General features: G+C 46.2%; 1 protein-coding gene across 1 annotated transcript in view; it reads right to left on the reverse strand.

The window, feature by feature from the left end:
• Nucleotides 1–4317: 4317 nt before the first annotated feature.
• The window catches only part of LOC131283541 (BMP-binding endothelial regulator protein), a 70932-nt gene continuing 57261 nt past the window's right edge, over nucleotides 4318–17988 (reverse strand). The window contains exons 6-7 of the mRNA XM_058312778.1: nucleotides 7005–7441; nucleotides 4318–5728 (exon numbers count right to left, since the gene is read on the reverse strand). Of these exons, the coding sequence (XP_058168761.1) occupies nucleotides 4406–5728; nucleotides 7005–7441 (1760 nt within the window). The 3' untranslated portion in view covers nucleotides 4318–4405. The remainder of the gene's footprint in view (nucleotides 5729–7004; nucleotides 7442–17988) is intronic.

Raw genomic sequence — 17988 nt, forward strand, 5'->3', positions numbered from 1 at the left:
GAAGGGACTCGCTCCTTTGCTGGATCGTATGCGAAGATGCCATTCTTTTCTGGAGCTATCCCATCACTACATCGATTTGTCGTTTGACAGCAGGAATGCCGTCGGCTACTATGGAAAAATACGATGGTCAAAAATAAATCCAATTGATGAGCAAAAAACGTGTGTGAGAAGAAATAAAAGATAAAAAAATATTTTTAATTGGATACTATTTATTTTTAAGTGCGTTCGATTGTATATATTAATCAATCGCACTAAAAATCGGCAGTAACATTGTCAACAAACATCCGGCATAAAACTTTGACCAGATGTAAATCAAACCTTCCTACTGTGGCAAATGTAGTTAGGTTTCGAGGAGAGTGAGAGATATTTGAACCATGGACCCCATAGGGGGTGAAGCAGGAAGGCGGTGGGTGAAGAGTAGCTAGCGGTTGTGTGCAAGCAGCAGTTTGTAGGGTAGGGTGGGTAAAACAGTCAGTGAAACGGGTGGAAATTGTGTGCAAGCACTCATTTTGTACCGCGGGGAGGAAGGCGGTGGGTGAAGAGTAGCTAGCGGTTGTGTGCAAGCAGCAGTTTGTAGGGTAGGGTGGGTAAAACAGTCAGTGAAACGGGTGGAAATTGTGTGCAAGCACTCATTTTGTACCGCGGGGATAACACATAACTCTATGAGTAGTTCGTAGCTGCGCTCACCAGATGACGCTAGTGAGGCCACCAGATGGCGCCAGGACTATTTACGGCATAACCGGTTCGCTGGGATTTATGACCTTGAAGAACCGGTTTTGACCGGTTGGGGGCGACCAATCACAGGCCTCCGTTTAATGTGTCCGTTGAACAGTTCTAAAATGCTTGCGGAATTAAAATTTGTAAATGTTTAAATGAAATCAAGACGAATTTCGAGCATTTTGCAAATTTTGTGTCAAAGATGAAACATAAATGTTTAATATAAATGTTAACATAAATGTTTTCCTATGACTCTGTCCGATTTATAGCACAGGAAAATGATTCGATGTACTATGCTCTGGGGGTAAAAGGAAAACACAAATCGAATCGAATTCCCCAAATAAAGGCAATTTTTCAGTTTTTACATACATTTCTTTTATTATGGTTGGTCATTTCCATTCAATATTCGCGTCCAGTTCCACCTGTTCTTGGTTGTGTACATGTTGAACTCTGTTATTTTTTATTTATTCTTTAGACAATTAACCGATTCACGCTTGAAGCAATGGGACTTTTGTTTTGCTGCCCAAGCATAACATTTATCGATTTTCTAACGAGCATATGGTATTCACTTCAGACAGTGGCAGAAGATGTGCGTTGTTGGCAACATGTTCCTACAGTGTGTTTCATCTGGTGTCCTACCGTACACAACAATAAAGGACAGAATGTTTGTTGCCGATTGCTTTCGTTAAATTATTCTTCGTACTCCTTGCTTGACAATAAATAAAATTTTCCTGCACTACGTCACCTGCGCTCCGAACTGCTTCTCGTTTGTTCGGCAGCAATTTCGAACCGTTGTGTGTTTAAAAGTGTCTAGGTGTATGCTTGTTTCACTATCTTTTCTTCAACGTTTTTTTTTTTTAATGTAAGTAGTTATGCATTTAAGTTTACACGTAAGCAAGTGTCCGTGTGTAGGAACCATTAGAGATACTTTAAAACAATCTCCCGTCGATTTAAAAACCCTTTTCTAACCATTAGCATTCATTGCATGAATTCACGGGAGTTGGAACATGTTAGTTTTGTGCGCTGATGCCGTTTGTGGGTTTGTCTGTATTTTTATGTTTTTAGTTTACCTGAACCATTTCGCTCTATCTCAAACTCGTAGCTAACGTGTTGTTTCCTAACGATTTATTATGACGGAATTTAATGCTTCCCTATTCGATTGTGTTGCTTGGGATGTTCATTTTAAATTGATCGTCTACTTAAGAAATCCGGTTTAGAGAAGCTTCAAAAGCAATTACATACACGGGTGTTCGATGTAAAAAAGATGTATTTTCCTTTTTCTATTGTTGAATAGTTTTTTTTTTTCTATCCATCGCTTCCATCCATTTGCGCTCATTTTAATCAAATTCAATTATCTAATTCACTCACGAGATCACATTGCGCTCCTACATAACGAATTCTAGCCATCCGCATAAGTAAATCGTACCCACGATGTACTTTCTTGTTTATTCCCTTAATTACTCATCTCACTATTTCTCTCTCTCTCTCTCTCTCTCTCTCTCTCTCTCTCTCTCTCTCTCTCTCTCACTATCTTTCTCTTTCTCTTTTTCGTTTCTCAACCTAAACTTAGTACAATATTTAATCATTTCACTGGAGAGTTTTAACGGGGCCCCGAATTTGTGAGGGGTACAGATTACAATGTTTTAAGTGTGCTTTCCCCCCTTGCCCTATATCTAATTTATTTCCTATGCACTGTGCAAGTCTTCCTTCCGGTTTTTATTTTCACATAGGATTCTCGGGCTAGTTGAATAGTTGTAGCAAGTAAACTGCAACTAAAGATTGGACTGTAGAGAGTATTTTGCGTTTCGGTGTAAAACAGGGATTCGTTAAAAATGTTTATTAAAAAAGGTTAAAATGTGTTAAAATTGTATGTTTCAAATAAAAAGCTAGGACAGAAACGAAAAATAACCGAACCGATTTGCTTATGGAATGTTGATAATTTGTTTTTTTATCTAGTGCGTGTTGGTTGCATGGAAACACAACATTGTGTATGTAAGAAATTTCGCACAACGCCGCCAATCAATCACCAATCAACCTGGACAATGGAGTGGCGAAAAAGCCAGGGCATGGTTTATATCGCACGCACTCGCGATTAAAAAATGAATGAACAAACACAAGAAAACTGATTACGTAACCCCACTTCCGGACAGCATGCAATTTTACATAAACACACATACACGGAATGGCCGAATAATCGGCAAGATAGAATATAAACTTCCGGTTCAATATAGACTAAACAAAGCCACTCGGCTCTAGTGGTGCTTTCCGTTTATCGATTACAAAATCGCACTGTTTTTTGTGACATGGCATGGAGAGAATAAAAAAAAATCGGGAGGAGACTAGGGAAAGATTCAACCAACCTAGCGAAGAGTTGTTTGTTTTTCCACCTGCTCACCCAACCACACATTTATAATTAGATAGACAATGATCTGACACTCAAATCACGGGTCGTAGAGTATGTTGGCCGCTGTAAGATTTTCCTAACTTCCGTGTAATGTTATGTGCTTCACTCGGTTCATTCCACCTAAGCTTCCTACGCGAAATAAAAACGATTAAGAGGAAAATAAATACTGATGAATGTCACTAACAGATGCACTCATGTTTCGGTATCCGTTAGTTGTAGTAATTGTAGCGTTTTGTTTCTTGTATATAGTCGTTACGAATAATATTAATGCTACCAGCTAGAACAACAGTACTTGTACTCTAACGATAGAGGTGTTAAAACTAGGATAATAAAATTACTAAGCATAGTCTCGAAACTAAAAAGAACCTTGCGGGAAAACTATCCCTCAACAAATTAACCAAGTTGTTGTCGTTGTTTTTCATATTGTCCTTAGCTGAGCGTAAACAAACTTACAACTAAGCTGATTATTCTTGCCCTATCGCCAGATGATTTAGTTGTCCGGACACAGGCCCAGCACAGTTGAACATCGGCTAGCGAGATAAATTAAAATAAGTGTGTCCGTCGTTCAAAAAGTGTCCTGCTTTCTGCTTTCCTGTACATTCGTTTCCGCTTTCCCGCGCTTTCCAACAAAGCTTTATGCCACTTGCAGTTCGTAACTCTACTCTAACTCGTAAAAGTAACTAGTAACGGGCGTTTTTTGTTCCTATTCTGTTTGTAGAAGCAAAATCGACTCACAAACATCCACACACACATACACACACACACCCATACACACACACACATACATACATACAAACAAACTTTTTCCATTTCAGTCACCCATGGCTCTCTTCCATACTGATTCCGTGAAGATTAAACGTACTTCGTTAAACGTTCGTCTGAAGGAAGCATAAAAAACGGGCAGGACTTGTCCTGGCGATCGTTTCGCAAAGGAAAGTTTAAAAACATGCAAAAAAAAAACCGTTGTCCTGTTGTGCGTCTGGTGGCGAGCGCTTGAGATTATTCACTGTCAGATTCATCGTTCTTTCGCGCTACGTTAACTGCCCGGGTGTAACTAATATGTACAAAATAAATTCCGTCCATCCGTCGGTTGTTCCTCGAGCGGGGGTTGCTTGAGAGTTGGTTTGTAAGGGTGGGGAAGCGAGGAGGGGGCATCAAGGTAGGGTGCCCGGTGTTAAGTCACCTGCATCCGGAGTATGATCGTTTGAAGGTGCGTCGTGCGACAACCAGTGTCACACACACACAAACGGGGCGGGGAGGATGATGACCACGCTTAGCTGGAGCTTAGCGCTGAAGAGGAGGAGGTGTCCGACGACCACTACCCAAGGGCCTCTTCGGGATGGCGTTCTGTTGCTGGAGCAGCTGCTGCTGCTGCTGGTAGAGCAGCTGATGCTGCAGCAGCAACTTGTGGTGCTTCGGGTGATGCTGATCCTGCGGCTTCTTCTGCTGCTTGCCCTGTCGTGGAAGCTGCTGCTGCAGCTGTGCGAGGTCCTGGGCGTCGGCCGGTGGAAGAAGTTTCGGCCGCCGTATCCGCTTCGGATGCCGCCGTACACCGTTTCCGCCCGCTCCGATGAGCGCATTCTGGCCGAGTAGTTGCTTCTGGGCCTGCGCCATGGCAACAGCGGCAGCGGCCGCCCCGGCCGTCACGTTGCGGCCGCAACTGGTCAGCGTGCGCCAGTCGGGCAGCTGGACGCCCTGCCGGATGCACTCGTGCGCGTACGCCGCCATGCTGTCGCAGTAGCACTGCCGATGGGGACACTCGCACATGTCGAACTTGCACGACTCGAAGTAGTTGTCCGGGTTGAGCAGCGAGTTGCAGCGCCCGAACACCTCGGCCGTGCGCAGCGGCTTGCAGAAGGTGAAGAACTTCTTCGTCTTGCACTGGGGGTTGCGGGCCGCCAGCTCTTTGCGGCGCTGGCGCGTGCACGCCTTCGGACCGCCGACCGCCCAGGAGCGGGCGAAGCGCCACACGTTGTGCGTCATGTTGAGACCGCCGCGCGTGAACAGGTCGTCCCGGAACACGCTGTTGTAGTTGCCGCAGAGGCCACACAGCTTGCTCTTGTACGCCGTCGGCACCTGCACCTGGATGAAGTTCAGCCCGTCCCAGCTTAGCTTCACGCCCAGCGCCGTCTCGACGATCACCTCCGTGTCGTCCGCGCTGCGGTAGATCTCGAGCGTGCGGTTCAGCTTGTACGGCGGCTCGACACGCGTCCCGTTCACCTTCACGCGCATCCGGTGGCCCAGGTTCACCTTCACGCCGTCCAGCTTGAGCGTGACCGTCTTTGTCCAGGAGGAGTACTTCGTGAGCCGGGCGTCATTCGTGACGCGGATCGAGAACGTGTGCCCGACGCAGTCCGCCGACAGCTGGTACTTGCACGAGCCCTGGAAGCTGTAGAAGTTGCCATCGAACGTCTTGTAGTGCGGATCACCGAACACGGTACAGACGCCCGGGCTTTCCACACACCGTGGACAACACTCGCCGGCGACGGTCTTCAGCGATTCATTGGGGCCACACTTTTGCTTCGGACACTGGATGTTGGCACAGCGCACTTCGCCCGCCCTACACTCGCAGGATGTGCACGCGTTCAGGCTCCAGGTTTCATTGTTCTAATAAAGAAAGAGAAGGGGCATTTAAGAATCACTTGTACAAACAAAGAACAGTTTAAATTTGGAATGTGTCTGTGACGTTACTAAACTTTTAATAGTATACAGACTAAATCTACACGGTATCCACTATTTTATCATACGAAGTGCTCACGCCACAGTTCATACTTTTTCTACATATTTTTAAAATATTTTAATGTGTGGCGAAAAACATGTTATTTGTTGATTTTCATTATCGGAAATCACACATCACATTAAGCACTGCATATGTTGAAGATTTGTATGATCATTAGTTTTTGATAAAATCAACCAAATTTTACAATGGATCTTAGTTTTACCAACACAAACAAAACAATGATGTTCACGTATTCACTTAATTAAGACAACAAGGTATATAACATGGGTAAATCGATAAAATATTAACCATTTTAAATAAGCCGTTATTGTAACTATTTAATTAAAACATAATTCTCAAGTAAACAGTACAAACCTAAAACTTTTAGCAATATCTTCTTTACCAAGCATCGCAGGGGTGCCAGGCTGGTTCTACATATTTTTAAAATATTGTATTTGTGTTAACAAAAGCCATAAAACATGTGGTTCAATGATTTTCAATCAATTTTCGTATTAAATAAAAACTGAAATAGCCTCGGTATTAGTTGAAAAACCTCAAAATCCGGGGCGTGGTAAACTGTTTGTCTTCTCCGATGAAAAATATTTTACCTTAGAAGACTATTAGAAAAAGGATGATAGGTTCTTTAAACACATTGTAACACTACTTATTTGATTCTTAAGTGATAACGGACGAATTAGGCTGATGAGTATTAGGCAACGGACAAATTAGACAAGTATGATTTGCCTCCCAGTTCACCAGAATTCAATCAATACTACATACTATCAAATATAACCAAGCAAAAAATATCCACTTTGGACCAGTTCAATGCCTAAAATCCTTCAAATTTGAGAAAAAAAAGCGTTGGAACCTGCCGCATGAAACGGGTTCAAAAAACTTTTAAAGCTGATTAAAATGAATTGGTAACAGTATTACTGATTCATTTAAAGCTTTCATTTAAACACAGATTATGAAAATTCGACTTAGTTTCATGAAATAATTAATGGTTTAATTTGTATGACATTATAATGGACACCCTGTAAATGTATCTACTTCAATCTAATTAAAAATAATGTATTATGTTTTCTCCATGGTGTTGGTCAACATTTAAGAACATATCTTTTCCACTCAATGATTAAACTTACATTAAATTAAATGACCTCTTACCTGATAGACTTTTCCAGCCGCGGTGCAAGTGCTCCGGAACTCGCCCGGCATGGGACACGACGGACAGCACTCCCCCGGCTCACGGCGCTGATCCTCCGCCGCACACTCCAATATCGGGCAGGTGCTCTTCTCGCACACCGACGTCCCGTTCTGGCACGTACAGTTCGAGCACTGGTCACCGTTGTACGGCTTCCCCGGGAAGTGGACCGCCTTCCCGATGATGCACATCGGCGACCCGCGGTGGATCTCCTCGCGCCGCTCACCACACTTCGGGCAGCATTCGCCCGGCGTCCAGATCTGCTTCGACAGTGGGCACTGCAGCACCGGGCACGACTTCTTGGTGCAGGTTAGTTTGTGGCCGGCGCAGGTACACTTCACGCACGGGTCCTCGCTGAGCGTCGCCTCGCCGAACACCTTCTGTCCGTTCAGTCGACAGCCTGACAGGGAGGAAAAAAAGGAAACAAAACCCATGATAAATGATGTACCGTCACAACAATGTCGCAACATTCCAGGGACATTAGGACAAGGTTGACAAGTGCCACGGGGTTGAGGAAGTGCAAAGCCGCGCGTCTATCGAAAAAAAAACATCGTGCCCAAACGATTTGCGGGACCGCAAACCGAGACAGCTGGCCGGAAAGGTCACGCGCACTACACCATTTACTGCGAAGGCGACGCAACCGTCTCGAACCATTTTTCCTGCCGAAGCTGACAAGTTCAATGTCGCGCGGGATTGAATCGGCAAATATGTAAAACATCTCTGTTACGCCGGACTGGAGCGTTCCGGAACGGGTGTTCCCTCCTCCCCAGGAATGACACTAGACGTCGACGTCCTAGGGTTGCGTGGGAGTCATGGAATGAGCCACTACTAAAGGCAAACAACACGAAAGCAACTGGAGGAAACAACCAAACAGCAAAACCACCAACTAGAGGCGCACGCGATTTAGAAGTTAATCAATCTTCATCTTATTTAAATCGATTTTATAATCGACGCCGGTGGTGCGTCGGCTGGATCTCGCGGATTTTGCCATGCGCACGCGTTGACAGATTTGGTCAAGGCCAGACTGTGAAGGGCGTTCGGTGGGGGGAGGGTTTCGCGAGGACAGACACATTGATCCTTCCTACGGTGGTTCGGTGGAATGTGTGACAATGGCAGCTTTGCGTGTTGACATTTTGCCGGCAGCGATATTCGAAGAAACCCCCTCCCTGAAGAAGGCGAAACTCACAGGAGCAGGAAGTAATCTTCAGGCAGTCAATAAACGGCATCCCACGGTCACGGCTTGGGATCATTTGCAACCTCGGATCCAAGCCATAAGAGAAAGTACTATGTTAAACCAGGAAGCTCTCTCTTTCTCTCTTTGACTTACAACAATCTTTCGTCAAGTGTATGAAGCGATCTCTTCAGTAATAACAAACGAAATACCGGGTCCTCCAAAAAACAACCTAACCTAACCTATAACTCAACCAATAACCAAACTCTGCGGTCGGTTAGCACGACACGAAATCCAGTCGATCAAGTCCGGAGGATTATGTCGCACGAGCACGATTGGCCTCGAGGCGCTTTCAACTCCCCGCAATGGCTCTCGCGCGACATTGTTGCGCCCGGGCAAAAGCCCGGTAGTCCGACTAGCCATTCCATCCAAGAGAGCGACTCGACGGCGTTGACTAGCAGAACTCTTCACATTTTTCGACAAAATCTTAATAGCCCGTTTCAAAGACTGATCGATCGACAGTCGGTGTTCGGTGTTACGTTCCGATAGGACATTCCTTACGGATTCCTTCTTCATTCGTTCGTCCTCCGGCAGGCAACCCGAGACCGAGTTCGTGACTGTAGACGAGCGCACCAAAGGTTCATTTTGCGGGGAGGTCAGAACAAACAACCCATTTCGTTGGTTAATGGTTTTTGGAGTTTGCTTTTATTTCTTCATCCCTTTTCCGAGCTACCTACCGCGGCGAGTGCTTTTCTTTTGAGTTCCCTACCATGGTGGTCAGAATTTCTCAATCGTATCCTTGACGTTGAAAGGAGTCAAAAGCCCACAACGTTCATTCACAAATAAACGAGAATTGAAAAACAAACGAAAAACTCCCTCATTATCGGAACTTCCAAAAAAAACGGACCGTGTCGCGGAATCGGCCCAGGGGATGCTGTGGGAAAAAAGGCAGCCCAATCCGTGCCAACGCTTCTAAGGGAGGCGCCCGGCAATGGGAAAACCTCTCCAGGGTGCCAAATAATAAACGCTGGAAAAAGATAACTCCACCTTTACGCGTATGGCGTACGTAAAAGTCACCTTTTCACCTCCTAACGTTAACGTCCAGAAACCACATGCATGTGTGTGTTCCTTTTTTCCTGTCTTCGTCTTGGCGCTTGTCTTGTTCCTGGGCGCGTTTCAGAATTCGGCATTGCGGTGGGCCGCTTTCGGTGGTATTTTATTGACTTCCTAAAACAATAGGAGAGAGAATAAAAAAAGGGGAAAAGCGCAAAAAGCAAGCTGCCCCGATGTACGAAAGCCAACCAGAATCGAACCGGTGCTGGCCAAGAAAAGCTGCAGCCGGACCGAGGGCAAGACTGGGGACACGGGAGAGCGTGAGGAGGGGGAGGGAAAAGAACACGTTACGCTCCACGCAGAAACAACGGCCAACCTGTCGGAAATTGAACTGGAGGCCGTATTGAGGGAATGGAAAACGGTGAGCGCCGGAGGGAGGGAGGCACGTCGTTGTCGTGAGTAACGCATCAGAAAGGACCACCGACAGTGACTGCGGATTTTGTTCTGTCCCGTTCTCCTCCCGTTTCGGTGGATCCCCCGCCCCGCCAACCCCTCGTGGCGCAGCATTGAAGGGAACAACCTCGTCGGCAAGCCCGGAGAAGAGCCGGAGCCCATCAGGCCCCAAATGAACCTCCGGGGTACAAAACGAAACCGAGCAAAACCAGGAACAAAAAAAAAGAGGAAAAGGAACACCAGGCCACCACCGGAACGGTTAGTTACATGGCCGTTGTTTTATGTTTTTGTGCCTCGAACCGTTTGTTTTCCAGAGGGCTCTTTATTTTATTGAGCGGCCTTTGTCCCCGCGGCCTTTCCATCTGGGCTGCACCATCTTCGCTTAATGGTCGGTGGAAGGGAACAGATTTTTACTTTATATCTTAATTGCATGTTTCACGTTCGCACACACACACTGTTCCGTTCTGAGACCCAGAGAGATGGAATGACGAACGGTGAAAAATCTGTGCGAGAAGTAAAAAGTCTGGAAAACGGCACAACCAACGCATGGCTGGACATTGTGGTTGGATCCTCCCCAAAACGAAAAAAAAGCGAAGAAGTGAACCCATGGCGATGCTGGTATGTGACGGAACAGATAGGCTTTCGCGAATGGCACCATGTACCCTTCCATTTGTAAGCAGGTCCATTCTGGAGGGTTGCTGTATGCCTGCATCCTTCCGATACAGTGGCAGATAGCGACTGCAGAAGGGTCGATCGACCGATCGATGTTCCGTACAATGTGCTCGCAAATGAAAGGATTACCGGGAAGAATTTCAAAAATGGCAATTGTTAAATTGCTCCTCGACTTATTTCCTTCCGTCTGTCAATTAGCTGAAAAGGCGGCGTTCACAGAAATTGATGTTTGCTCAATTACCGCAAACCATTCTGCTGATGGCGTCGGTACGGTCAGTTATTCATCAGACATCTTCTTCCTTCTTCTTGGCGTAACGACCTCTTGGTCATGCCTGCCCGTTAAGGGCTTACGAGACTTGTTTCCCTGTTGTACGTGGATAGTCAGTCCTCTCGTACAGGGGAGGGTCCGGTCTCGGTTGGGATTCGAACCCTTGCCGTCGAGGTGCTGAGCCTCGGCGCTCATGGGCCGATTTTCTAACCGGCGCTACCGCTCGGCTGTCGCGGACCCCCTATCAGACATACTTTTACTTTTTACCAGATTTTTAGTTAAAACCGCAAAGAAAACATTTCAACTACTGTGTTTCTATTGTAAAAGATCCGAGGTGATGTAACATCGAACCCATTGTCTAAAACATCCCGTCCCCGCATATGGAAGCGTTTAATCTCCATAATCATAATCTTTGGGCAACCTTTCGCCATTTCCCGACCACACGGGGAGCATCGGAGTCGCAACCGCTCCGTCTTATGATAATTTTTCTCAAATCAACTCTGAAATTTCTCTACCTGCGAGCATCATCTAACGTTGATGTGGACATGTGAGTGCCTAAAAAATCCGAGGTTTTGCGGTATAAAAACATTCCAAAACACCAGCTTTCATCGTTCATTGCATGCGAAGAATAGAGTTAATGTTTAAAAAAAATGGTATGTTGAAACATTAAAATAGTCCTTAGCTTCAGCCATCCACATTGATGAAAAATATTATTGATTAATCTGAGTAGTTTTGCATATCGCATAAAGACATAGATTTATAAAGGAAATGAAAAGATTAGTATGACACTGTTATTAAAATTAGTAACAATATTGTCCCTCCTTTGCCACTCGACGATCATGAAGGCGTAAAAATCATGATGTCCAGCAGATGATCGCCGATGACATTTTAGACCATGTTACCTCTACAAACCTAAGTAACAAATAACAGTCATTAAGGTGAGAAATTTAGTAGAGAAAATTTGTTCGAAGCAAGAATCCATCGTAAATTTAGAGAACTAAAAAGTAATTTATAAACGGCGTAAAACTTCAAACACAACAATAAAATAGTAAAAGATGGCACAAAAGCTGAACAAAAATGAAGAAGGGGGGGATTCTAATTTGGTAATCAAAGTGAAATATTCAAACGAATTGCTGTGATTAATTAAACGTAACACAATATATTTCCTGTGCAAATGATCTGCCAGCCGTTAACATATTCTGCTCCATCAAACCGCAGCTAGCAGCCAAAGTGGTGTCCAAACATGGGTGAGAGAAGGAAAAGACAAAAGAAACACATGCGCGCAGGCACGCGCCACTTAAAAGAAGTAGCCATATTTAAATCATTTAGCTCGTGGAAGTGAGATTCCTGCTTAAGGCATCCTGTTCGCACTGTTCACGGATTCGCGGACTGGATTTTCTTCAACCGTCCTCCCCCACCCGTGTACGGATTCACGGAATGCGGTTTCCATCCTGGCATGCTTTCTTCCACCTCCGCCTCCGCCCCCCCACCAGAGACGGCTGCTCTATCACTCACATCGGGAGAGTTTGTTTTCTACATCATCGCCGCCACCGCCGAATGGTATCATCGGATGGTTCGAAAAGCTCGTTAGCGATAAAATATTATCACTCCGGCAGCACATTGGGTCGGCTCCAACGATCGCCGAAGAATCTTGAGTGGATCGCGCGTCGGTCGCGACCCGGGTTTGGGGTTAGTTTTTGTGTTGCTTTTCTTCACCTCTCCCTGCTGGGTCAGCGGTTAGAGCAGCCCCCCCCTATGGGGCGATGTTTTTGCTTTGGGATATGATTTTCAAAATGTGTTTTCCTGCTGGCGAAGTTCTACTCCGAGGGACACCGGTGACAACCGGCCGGAACCGGCTGAGGTTCGACGCAGGCCACCTTATCGCTCACATATCACAAATTACTGGACACAGACACACGCACACACACACATACGCGCTTACCAAAAAATCACCCGGCATAGCAACAAGATCGGTCCCAAGAAATCATCCAGGATCGCGCGAAGAAACTGTCACGTTCAATACACCCCAAGCGTTACGAATGTGGGGTGGCCAAACAGAGGCGGCCCCTCCTCCCGCTCGACATGGGCATTCCCGGGGGTGCGGAAAATCATCCCCAGTACACCAGATCGAGCGAGTTCCGTGCCCGCGAACGGACGACGACCGAGCTCCGAAATCGCAAATTTGTTCTTAATTTATGAGCCTAAATTTATCATGCCACTTTGCGGATCTAACCGGACTGCGTGACCCCATGGGTTCGCGGGAGGCTGGGGGGGGGGGGGGGGGCGGTGGGAGAGTTCGGGGTTGGAGCGTGGGGGTGTGATGATAGGGGACAGAGGGAAGATGAAATAAAACCTCAAAAGACAAAAACAGCTGAAAACACTTTCGCTCTATCGTTCGCGCCGCGCCGAAATGTCATCGTGGTGCGAAATAGCTTTTTTCGGCGGGGAGGGAGGCATGCTTTTGGGGGGGAAAAACGAAACATTAACAAAAGAAGCAAATAAATACAACATTTAGTGACCAATTCTTCATATTCGCGCCTCCGCCGACCGTCGTGGTGTGGTGTGAGTGCGACGATTATCTTTGCACAGGCTTTTATGTTCTATTTGTTCTGGGCGGGTTTTCGGGTGCACGCGAGAGAAAATTAGTTTCGTGACTTATGCAGCGAGTCTGCAGAAGCCAAGACCCTTTCTGGAATGTACCACGGCGTCCAGAGTGGGGAACATGGCCAAAACAAATTGTAGCAGCAGATAAATAAATCTCCCGCGCCCGGGCCGGAACCAATTTGGCTCGCACAGCTCAACAGAACAGCCCCAGTTGGCAGCTGGAAAGACGGTTTGCTGACGGAGCAAAACATAAGTCAAATGTATCGTGCTGCGGCCGCCCGTTGGAAGCATCAGTCGATCACCAGCTGGTGGCGATTCGGTGGTGGTGGTGGTGGGCTTGCTGGTGGAGGATGGTTGTACAGTGTCGGGGACGATGCCAGTAACAAGATGCAGATTGTAAACTAACAAGAACGTTGAACTTTCCTCCTCTGTATGTTTGCCATATGCAATCAACAAAATCTTCTAAGGAAATGCAATCACGTTTTGCTTGCAGATTGATGTTGTCGTAGGTCTCTTAAATTTAGTATTGTTGTCGACCAGAAGGCATTAAAAATATTATGATTTTGTTTTTTTATTATTTAGCATTTAGCATTTTAAAATCCCTTGTGAGAATTATTTACAATGTGTGTTATGAATTTCTCGACGATAATTTTTTATATTTTTTTCTCAGAATCTCAAACGAGTTATGAACCTCCAAACACTGATGAAGTTTCGTAAATGATTTAAAGTTTGTGCGTATCCAAAGATGCATTGGGCTGACGAATCAATAGAACACAAACCGACATCACTTCAATCCCCGTTTTGAATTCTACGTTTTTCTAAAAAACTATGATTCACTTATAAAATGATTTAAATTCATTAATGCACTCATAAGAAATCTTTAGATTCAAGAACTTGAACTAGAATTACCTAAATCTAAAGAAAACGCAGAGTGCTGTTGAAATCCTGATGAACAGGATCAACATCAACAGAAGATCTGTCTTCTCTTTAAGAAGCATCATCAAAGCCTATCTTTTTCCTTGATAACTCATAGTTGACTGTAGTGTTAAGTGACCGAGCCGAATGCAAAAGGTCTCCGAAAAACAAAATCTACGATTAAAACCTGCAGCCTGGAAATGTGATCCACAGCAAACCTCATTCTCTAACAAGACAAGCTCACACCGGTTCCGCAGCTCGCTCTCATGTGGGCCAACGAGGCGCGTGTTGTATGTTTGGCAATGCCGCTCGGCACATCACGGCCCACGAACGACAGCGAACTCCGTCCCACTGCGAGGGCAAGTGCAGGGTTCGTAATTCGGTTCAGCAAACAAAATCAAACCCCACGCTCTCCGCCCGCACCCCCCATCCCCCCGGTCAGCGCTAACCGGTTCGGGCTCATTAAAAGTGTATAAATTATAAATTCATAAATCGCTCCGAAGTGTCAGCGGAGTCGGCCACCCAGGCCAGCCATCGTGGAGACTCTGGCGGTCTCGCTAGCCCTATCGCGGTTCTGCATACATGTGCAGCTTATCACTGTTCACGACGAGGAGGGCCTTCGTCGTGCAGTCGTGCAGTCTGGCCCATTGCGCGGCCTCCCCCCCACCCCGGCTCGGGCTTGGTGGGATGGCAATGAAATTAGACAACGCGCAGCTCGAGTGGAAAGATAACGCGTCCCGTGCTTTGCTCGTCAGATGTCAGGAGAAATTAGCGTTCCCGGGGATGTGCTGGCGGCTGCTCTGTTTTGCCGCCGTTAGTTTTGCCGCATTCGCGCCACACAAAGGTCGCCCTCCCGGGGATTCGTAGGAGGGGGGAGAGTCTGGAAGGTGGGTTTGGAGATGAAGTTAGCACGGTGGGATTCCACCAGCACCGACGAATGAACGACGCTCCCCCTAAATGTCTTCTCCGGAATGTGTAATGGGATTTCTCACCCGCCAACGACGTCGCAGACGACGACGACGACGACATTTGCTGGCGTTTCGTTCGCCTTTTCGGGGGAGCTTTTTCGGCCGAAATGGATTTCAATAAATTTCACAAAAAAGATCAACATGTTCATCAAGCTTTATGAGAAGCCGCGAGAGCCACGGTAATGTGTTATTTTGGGAGCTATTGATTTGTGTCGGTTTTTGTTGTTGTTTTCTTTGCTTATGTTCCACCCTCCGCGATGTTGTTATGTTACCGGTTGGTTAGCGTGATGGCCCGGCCCGGAATCGTTTCGGCTGACTCGACCCCGAGCTGTCGATCGACAAATCAGGCGGGTTGCGGTGCCAAACCGGATCGTTTGTCGGGTCGCAAACGTCGCTGCCAAGACGCACCACGGTGGTCCGCTTTGTGCGGTCGAAACATAAAGCCCAGCGGAAAAGCTCATCGAATTGTATTATATTGGCAACATTATCGTATCGTATTTTGTCACCCTTAGGACTTGGAAAATAAATCACACAGGAGAACACGTTGCTACAATTTAGTTTTGGCTTAAGTTTAGAAGTTTTAAAATGTGTCGGATGTTCTACTCCATTTATTAACATATCATAGATATAAACTAGGCACTTCAGCCAGGTGGAAATTCATTTCATGTTTCCGTTAACTGATGACGATTATATGCAAATCAGTTGTTTAAAACACATATTTTCGGCTCAACCAATCCCGAATTTAACAGAATTAAATTATGCTCGCCCAAATGAAACTGTCGAGAAACCAACAAACGGGGTGTTCGGGCCAAACCGTCGTAAAAATAAACAAAATTCGTACTAATTGGTCCCCCATAAAAAAAAAACCACCCCAATGTTGCAAAATAGGTTTTTTTCTTTCGGTATTTGCTTTGCGTGCCGCGGGGTTTCCCCAGCTTCGAGACATTTATTCAAATTCCGGAAGCCACAAAACCTGCGCAAAAACAAATTAATATCACCGGATTAGAGCTAAAATTCGGCAAGCAAATAAAAACACAAACGGCAACAACGTTTAGGAGGGCACAAACAAAGGCAAACAAACGAGAAAAAGCCGCAGCAGCAGCAATATTGGATCGGATCGGATCGCACCGTGGAGACAAAACCGAACGGGCGAACAAATCGGGCAATGGACCACAGCGAGCGCTAAAAGCTTCATCTGCTCGAACGCGGGCGGGGTTCGAAAATCTCTTTCCTTCGCTCTTGTCCTTTTTTTCGTTGTTTTGTTTTGCTGCAAACGGAAGCGCAAAAGACGCAATCCGCGCGAAGGTATTTGCATTCATTAAGGGAAAACAAATGATGGGCTCGCGGGGCGTGCACAGGGGCGTCGCTCACGTGGCCGCCCGTTTCCCGGTGCGTTAATGGATTTCCAACTCCTCTGCCGACATAAATAACGATAAAGCTTCAATAAATCGGGTAATTTGTATTCAATTTAGATTGAACCGAATCCTTCAAAACCGTCCAAGTTCCCGGCAAACGCGCGACAGTCGATGCGGAAATGCATCCCTCCCTGGCCAAGGGAAGGGCGAGCTTGCACTTGGGAATCGTTAATCCTGCTGCCAATCGGTTTCGATAAGTCCCGTCGACGTCGTCGTCGGCCAAGGCCCGTAAGCGGGCCCTGAGTAATAAATGATAATCTGCTCGATGGCCGAAGGTTACCTGCCGCGTGTTGCGTCCAGCCTTTCCAGCCGGAATGTGGTTTTTAAGCCGCCCCGAGCCGATCCGCTCGGTTTTGCAGTGAGAGATATTACTTTTATATTGCCGTATTTTCTTTTTACGATTGCTAGCAAAATACTCCGTTGGATCGCGATTGGGTGGACTGCTGCATCCTTGTTTGGCAACAAGTGCGAGCCAAGTCACGTAACATTGGTAAAAACAAGTTGATGGGAATCATTAAAAAGATGTAGCAATTTGATATTTTATATTGCAGACGGTTTGCCTTGCTAAAGATCAAAGCTATTTGGCGGAGAATTGATCGTAAATCATTGGGAAACCGAAGATTGATTGAAATTATACCTTATATACTGACAACCGCCGGTTAATGAGTGTCTAACAGTTTGTGACGTTTGCGAATAATAATTATTTTCAAATGATTTTACATTCCGAAATAATTGGGAGAGGGTAAGACACTTCATCGACTACATCGTAGCAGCTCAAAGGAGAGTGTAATCGAAAATCACGTGACGTGCGGAACTTTAGTTGATGACTTAATCGTCAAAGCCACTGCAGGAGCGCATACCGCAATGGAAGATGCTTCATCAATAAAGAATATTCTCCGATCTCTAACCCCGGCGGCGAGTGCATTTGTTTTATGGCTCAATAATTTCCCCCTATAATCAAACAATCTCTTCATTGGATGCTCGTTTTCGAAATGATTCATTGATGAGCCCCGCGATGACGAAGACGGCGGTCCAATGTTCGAACACGAAGAGATTCTGGCCGTAATAAAAATTCTCCTAGCCACCAAGCCGGCATCCGTTCGATGGAAGAAGAAAGCAAAGATTTCCTCCCAAGGACTGGCCCTTCCAATGGTGGCCTCGAAGGCCAGCCGATCGAAAGTCGGACCGTGGCCCAACGGCGACAATCCATCAACGATGGGATCGAGATGATGCCCGATATATGCAACCGCCGTCCGAAAGTGCGTCCGAAATGGGATGCTCCACCAGCAAAGAGCCTCGCCACACAGTTGCGAATGCTTCAGTGGTCGTCTCTTCGGGGGTTAGGCTTGTTATTAACATTTTTATGCGACCACCCCGAGCCACCACAAGCCTCGATGGTTATGGGAAGAAAGGCAACGAACATTGTTC

The sequence above is a fragment of the Anopheles ziemanni genome, chromosome 2, assembly GCF_943734765.1.
Source record: "Anopheles ziemanni chromosome 2, idAnoZiCoDA_A2_x.2, whole genome shotgun sequence".
In the NCBI taxonomy this organism is placed as follows: Eukaryota; Metazoa; Arthropoda; class Insecta; order Diptera; family Culicidae; genus Anopheles; species Anopheles ziemanni.